Source organism: Crocuta crocuta, unplaced genomic scaffold (genome assembly GCF_008692635.1).
Source record: "Crocuta crocuta isolate KB4526 unplaced genomic scaffold, BGI_CrCroc_1.0 scaffold382, whole genome shotgun sequence".
NCBI lineage: Eukaryota > Metazoa > Chordata > Mammalia > Carnivora > Hyaenidae > Crocuta > Crocuta crocuta.
In genome coordinates this window covers 3,080,694-3,087,537 of record NW_027531873.1, presented here as the reverse complement: position 1 = coordinate 3,087,537, position 6,844 = coordinate 3,080,694, and the positions used below count along the sequence as shown (strand labels likewise).

The 6,844-nt window shown below is 32.6% G+C and overlaps 1 protein-coding gene and 1 long non-coding RNA gene across 7 annotated transcripts in view; one reads left to right on the top strand and one right to left on the bottom strand.

Moving 5' to 3' along the window:
• Window positions 1-6,717, top strand: part of LOC144238900 (uncharacterized) — an 11,033-nt gene extending 4,316 nt beyond the window's left edge. Inside the window, exons 1-3 of one of the 2 annotated variants that reach the window (XR_013337255.1) lie at window positions 23-157; window positions 2,664-2,723; window positions 6,407-6,717. This is a non-coding gene — a long non-coding RNA (uncharacterized LOC144238900). Of the gene's footprint in view, window positions 1-22; window positions 158-2,663; window positions 2,724-6,406 lie in introns of those variants that run through there. The other variant, XR_013337254.1, reaches the window with a different exon arrangement.
• The window catches only part of IMMP1L (inner mitochondrial membrane peptidase subunit 1), a 73,849-nt gene that overhangs the window by 22,473 nt on the left and 44,532 nt on the right, over window positions 1-6,844 (bottom strand). For all 5 annotated transcript variants that reach the window (XM_077772820.1, XM_077772819.1, XM_077772823.1 and 2 more), the window contains 2 exons: window positions 4,083-4,216; window positions 2,506-2,594 (listed from right to left, as the gene is read on the bottom strand). In XM_077772820.1, coding sequence (XP_077628946.1) covers window positions 2,506-2,594; window positions 4,083-4,216 — 223 coding nt within the window. The remainder of the gene's footprint in view (window positions 1-2,505; window positions 2,595-4,082; window positions 4,217-6,844) is intronic.

Below are 6,844 nucleotides of genomic sequence, written 5' to 3'. Positions count from 1 at the left end.
GTAACATAAAGCTGCCCTTTCTCTGAAATGGGATAAACTAGTCTCTTCAACCAACTGGAACCATGCCAATGGAACTTTCAGATGAACAAGTTTGCAAAGATTGTAACGTACTAAATGAAGTTGCTTTTGATGAGCTTTAGGGAATAAAATGTTTTCTGTGGGTGTTTTATTCAGTTTACATTTTTAAAAATATAATCAATATGACCCTTAAATTCTGCCCTTGAATGGCAACATAAAAGTCTTAATTCAGTCAAGGTGTTTTTACAGAAGACAATATTAATGCAGATTATACTTTTGATGGTCTAACTAGATATGTGTATAGAGCTTAGATGAAAATAATTTATCTTTGGATTCTCAACTCTTTCAAATAGGGCTTTTAAAGGAAGTTAATAGAACTAAGGTTTAAATTTTCCTTTCTCATTTATTAACATCCTTATTAACCTACTAAACTGTAGCTTTTGAAAAGGACCAATATCTTACTCACCTTAACATTCTCTATAATATACTGCATATCTATAAGTTAAGTACTCTTTAATTATTTGGTGAAAGAATAAATAGTAATAAGAGACTGTAATTGTTATAAATATGATGTTCTGTGCATTTAACTGAGAAGAGATTCATGTGCTTTAAACACTAGTTATGCAGACTTTTATTTTGCCTAAATGGATAGCTATCCTAGCTTTAGAAACAGGCAGCTAGCTGAAGGATCTCTTGCCAAGTGTCAGAGATTCCCCTAAAATCTGAGTTCTATGCTGCAGATAAAAGAAAAAGAATACTGAGGAGAGAAATATTTTTAAAATTGAAGTTACCAACGGACTCCCTTGGTTGTAAAAGTTATTTGGTATATCTCATATAAATGCCAGATTTTGAGCTGTCCTTTAACCTAATGGACCCCTTGAATGAACAGAATACAAAATGAAACCTTCAAAGAATCTTAATTAACTTACTGAATGTAGTTATTTGTATTACCCGTCTGAATGGAAAGAGTATCTATTAAAAAAAAAAAAGGATAATATTGAGCTATTCATTCAAAATCTAATTAGCCAACAAGTTCAGCTCCTTGTTAAAGATCCTCAAGGACTAAGAGTAAAATCATCTCATTAGCATGGAGAACAGCAGCTTATCTTCATGCTACAGTGATGCTAGGTCTCTAATTAATCCAAAGACAGAAAGAAAAGAAAGCTAGAACACAACTGTTATGCAAGTCATATTTTATAAGCCCATATCTATCAATTTGGTATCTTGAAGTCATGAGTAAAAGATATGAAGAAGAATTTAACCTAGACGCTATGTGAGTAAAAGATATGAAGGAGAATTTAACCTGGGCACCAAACTGAGACTATAGAGCTTGACCAAGAGATAACTTCAAGTTAGCTACAGAATCTAAAATGGTAAAAGATCAGTAAATGTAAAGAATACTTTTACACTACTCAGTAATGTGCAACAGACTATAGAAAAAGCCAATGATGAAAGAGGAGTGATTAAATTTACTTATGCCATAAGCTAAATACCAACTCAAATGAGTCAAATTTGCAGTTTATGGAGATGAAAAACTGCTATTATTTTTTAATAATTATGAAAAACTAATGAACCCAAAATTTTAGGGAATCAGAGATGTGCCCTTTAGAAAATACATTAAATTACTGGGGGCAGCTGGGTGGCTCAGTCAGTTGAGCATCCAACTTTGGCTCAGGTCATGATCTTATGGTTTATGAGTTCGAGCTCCATATCAGGCTCTATGATGACAGCTCAGAGCCAGAAGCCTGCTTCTGATTTTGTGTCTCCCTCTCTTTCTACCCCTCCCCACTTGTGCTCTGTCTCTCTTTCTCAAAAATAAAAATTAAAAAATAAAATAAATTACTAATACTTGACATTCATTCATAAGGAATAATACGTAGTTAAACAGAATAAACAGTATCATAGGGACTGGAAACACCACTCAGAATAGGATTTTTTAAAATTTAGAGGCAAACAATATTTGTCAAGGAGTTTTTCAACTTAATTAACCAGGAGACTCATAATAGAGATTTCTGGCTCCCAGCTATATACAGTACTAGAGTCTAAAAATCATCAAGTGCTCATCATAAGCTATGAAAAATAAAATAATAAAAATAAAAAGAAATTCAAGACTACTTTAAAAATTTAAAAAGCATTCACTGCTTTGTATATGTAATGTAGTTCCCAAGTCCCTAGGTTCTTCACTCAAAACATTATAGGGTCCTTTCTCCCCTCAAAAAAGCAAAGTGGGCTTGAATGTACATTATAAAAGGGGCTGCTATTCTATTTTGGCCAATAATACAAGAGACACAGTGACCCAGAAGGCTGAATGTTTACAGAAACTATTAAATTTCTCAAATTGAGAGAAAATATTTGAATTAAAATTTTAACTGGTCATTAATTTATTTACAAAAGTTTTTTAAAAACAAAATTAAGAAACTGCAGAAAAGACACAATGTGAATGCATGTTTTCACTATAACTTTAATATATCTATGATAGAAATTTACCTTTGGATACCATAAAAATGTCGACTAAGATTTTCTGCAAAGACGATATCTGAATTTTGGATTGTAGGCTCCATGGATGGTCCAGAACACTGAAAAGAGAGGTATTTTTTTAATTTGAATTGAAACCCTTTTTCATATAACATAAATGATCTGAACAGGCTTTCAAGAAAGAAAATGGAACAAATGTTCTTCAAGCTTGGAGGATGATTCACAAGAAAGTAAGTCAAACAAATGTTCGTCAAGCTTGGAGGATAATTCATAAGTTGGTACCTTCCAGGTAAGTTCAACTCTACAGAATGGTCACCAAGTCTGGAAATACAGGTATGTATATTAAAAATGGCTGACTACCTGCCTCCTTAGCGCAGTAGGCAGCACATCAGTATCATAAAAATGGCTGACTGAGAATACATTATAATACATGATTAAAATATGATTCCAAATTTTGACCATCCTGTATAATACAAGCTCCATGAGGTCGGGGACTTTATCACTCACATTCTTAATATAACCAATGCCAAAAATAGTGCTTTGGCATAAAGCTGATAGTCAATAAATATTTGTTGAATAAATAAATGATTTATTTGCTTTCATACTATTATCAAATATCCAGTGCCCATAATGGGAATTTATTAAATAGTATCATATTATTCTCAAAAAGTTCATGCCTTGAGGTCTCTCCTAAGAAAATAACTTACTCATTTGATGAGGCTGCAACCTGTATTTTCTACTGAAAAATAGTGGTATAATGAGATGCACTTGAAAGACTTTCTATTAGTATGAGTCAAAACAATAATCCTCATATACACCTGAAAACTGTAATAAATGATCATTGCCACTTAAAATATCTAAATACAGCAGTCTCCATTGACTTCACGTATGCATTGATAAAACTTTTTACTCTAAACTTCCTACTGAAGTTCCAACAAAACCCACTTACTGGACATTCAATTTGTTCTTTCACTTATAGGACAGAAGATTAGTACAGTCACAGTTGATAGATTTATGATGCAATATTAAGAAAAAGCGTTGATCAGGGGGTGGTCTTAATATTTTAATACTGACATAAGGCAGAATCATTTATTTTAATGACAGTTAAGCACAAGTGGTTAAGAACAGGAGTTTTGAAAAGTGGGGAATCTGCTGAAATTCCAAATCTACTTACTAACTGTGGAGCTTGGAGCAAGTTACTTAAGCTTTCTGAGCCTCAGTTTTTTCCTAACTATGATGGATTTCTGTCTAATAAGTATCTCACAGAGTAGAAAAGATTAAATGAGTTAATATAAAACCTCAAACATCATTGGAACACAGTAAGTAGCATTCAATAAATGGTAAAAATTATTATTATTAGATTATTAATAGGGCCATTGTCAGAATATAGACCCTTATTTGAAGTAATGGTATTAATTTTATATAATGCCAATTCCAACACATTCTCTTACAACTCCAAATTTAGAAAGATTTTAATAGTCCCTTTTTATTCATTAAATAACTTCAATTAAAATAAAGAAAAAGCATTTTCCTTAATTTTTAACAAAAGATATATTTTAAATTATTATTTCTTTTATGTAAAAACTTACCATGACAACACCACCAACATATTCAAAAGCACAATGAGCTATACAACCATACTGAATAGTATAGCCAACAAGTCGAAAGGTTTTTCCCAGAACACCACGAAGCATATTTCTACGAAGACTCTGCCACCATTGGCCTGATGGTAAATTTCAAAAAGTTTCATGATCAATACTATTTAACAACACTTAAGAAATAGCTCTATTGTAAAATACTTACAATCAGTCAGAGTATAGTAAATATCTAGTACAGTTTGTTGCTGAAAAGCAAGAGCTTATTTTCATTTGTCCTAATGCTATTTTAAACGGCAAATTATAACCACTTAATATTTTGATTACTGAACAGAGATTATATTCAAATAATATCACCAGGTATATATATGAATTAAATAACTAGTAGACTCTAACTTGTCTGTCTCCTTTCATACTTTGTTTCTTTTTCTCTTGGTGTTAAGATCGATACCTAAGAAAAGATATTAACTCCTCCAAAGTACTAATAAGAGTTTTCATGCCGTTGCCTGCTACACTGTACCAGTTTTTGCAATAAAATGATATAAAAGAGAAAACACTAGAATAGGTATATGAAAATTCAAGTTTTACACTGATATTTTCATTCACTTGTGTCATCTTTAATGACTTATTTAACCTCTCTGGCCTGGAAATAATAACTCACAGGATAGTTCTGAGAATCAAATTCAATAACATGTCAAAGTGCTTTGTAAATTATAAAGTTAAACTCAAGTTGTCAGCTATTAACTAATGATACAACACTGAACACATGAATACTATGAAACAACATAAAGTACCATATAGTTTTAAAGCCACATTTTAAAAAAATGTTTATTTATTTTTGAGAGACAGAGAAAATCAGAGTTCGAGCAGGGGTGGGGCAGAGAGAGACACACACACACACACACACAGAATCTGAAGCAGGCTCCAGGCTCTGAGCTGTCAGCACAGAGCCTGATGCAGGGCTCAAACTCATAAACCGAGAACATGACCTGAGCTGAAGTCAGACACTCAACTGACTTGAGCCATCCAAAGCTACAAAAGTTTTTAAATATAATCCATCTAAAATACTCTTAGTATCTGTCCCTTTCTATTTATCTGTTATAACTATTGGCCTAATGGCCTAAGGTTTAGGCCTAGGCTATAATGCACACTATTCTCAGATTAAATTTACTAAAACACATCAATAATATATAAGTAACATTTGTTCAATTTTTACTACATGTCAGAGTCTACAAATTAACCTCTGTCGATATTATTACCATCATCATTTTATAGATTAAAAAAGCCTAAGTGTAGTGAACTTATATACTCAACATCACAAAGATGGAAAATGATGGCGTTAAGGACTTAATCATTATGTTACACTGCCTCCCACATTACTCTCCTGCTCCGATAATGTCAATGGCTATCAGATGAAGTACATACTACTTAGACTCATTTTCAGTATCTGTGACAGATGGCTCCTACCCTTTCCTCAGTTTCTAACCTGATCTTCCCTGATACTCCTACATGACTTGACTACTCAATTATACTGGTCTGTTCTTCAAGGAAATGTTGCTAGTGAACACTTATTTATGCCAACACCCATCCATGCCTGAAGTATTCTTTATGATATCTATCATCTATCTTAATTTGTAATTCTTCTCTAAATGCTCTCAATAGGCAAGATTTTCTTTTTCCCATGGGTCTTTACACACACACGCACACACACACACACACACAACCACTGAGAGCACTATTTCTAAAGTTGATCTGTGTGAATTTGTATTCTGGTTCCACCACATTTTAGTTGTTAGTTGTGTGGCCTCCATGAGATTATTATGCCTCTGTGAATTTCAGTGTCTTTATTTGTAAAACGGACTTAATATCAATATCTAACAGAGTTAGTGATTGCATGTGATCAGACTTGTAGTCTGTAGCAGAGTATTTCAATAAATGCTAGTATGCTAGCTACTGTATCATTCACTTGGCTATCCACTCTATATACTCTATAAGCTCATAACATTAGTTCTATTTTCAAGTTCTTTAAGTAATAGAATTTTATAGCCTAGAGCGTAGGACTGTATCTTTTATTAGTGTTATATTACTTATTAGTGTACTTGCACCTATTAAACACTTACCATGTCTCCTCCTCTAACAAGTCTTCCTTGGCACCATCCCAAGAAATGTAACTTATGCTCTGTGTCACTCACCTTCCTTAGGCATATACTGAATATAATGCTTACCACAGTGTACTGATTATATCTTTCCTCTTATTACACTACATTTGTTACTGTCTGTGGGTAATAACTGTGCATTGTTCATCTTTGAATCCTCAGGTCCTACCAAAGAGGACAGTAAACAGAAGGCTTATCTGAGGAAATTAATGAATGAATTATGAATCCAATCTCCTCTACCATCCACATCTTCATTACTACAGAATAGTTACGATTTTCAAAATGATGATCAGAAGACCACTGAGATTTTTGGTTAATGGAGAGACATGTAAATGCCATATTCACTGAAGAAAGAAATGGTCAATAACATATTAAAAAGCCTTCTCATTAAATCATTTGAAAAATAACTCCTCCCAACAGGAGGATTAAGGAATTTGGCTTACAGTTATAATTGACGCACTTTAAAAGATAGTCATTTCTAGAGTTCAAAAAATAAAAAATGCTATTTAAAAATAAAAACACTTCATAAGTGAACTTCATTAATTCAAGCAGACTATGAAGAGAAAAAAAAATAATAGAATAAATTTTGCCTATAAAGTT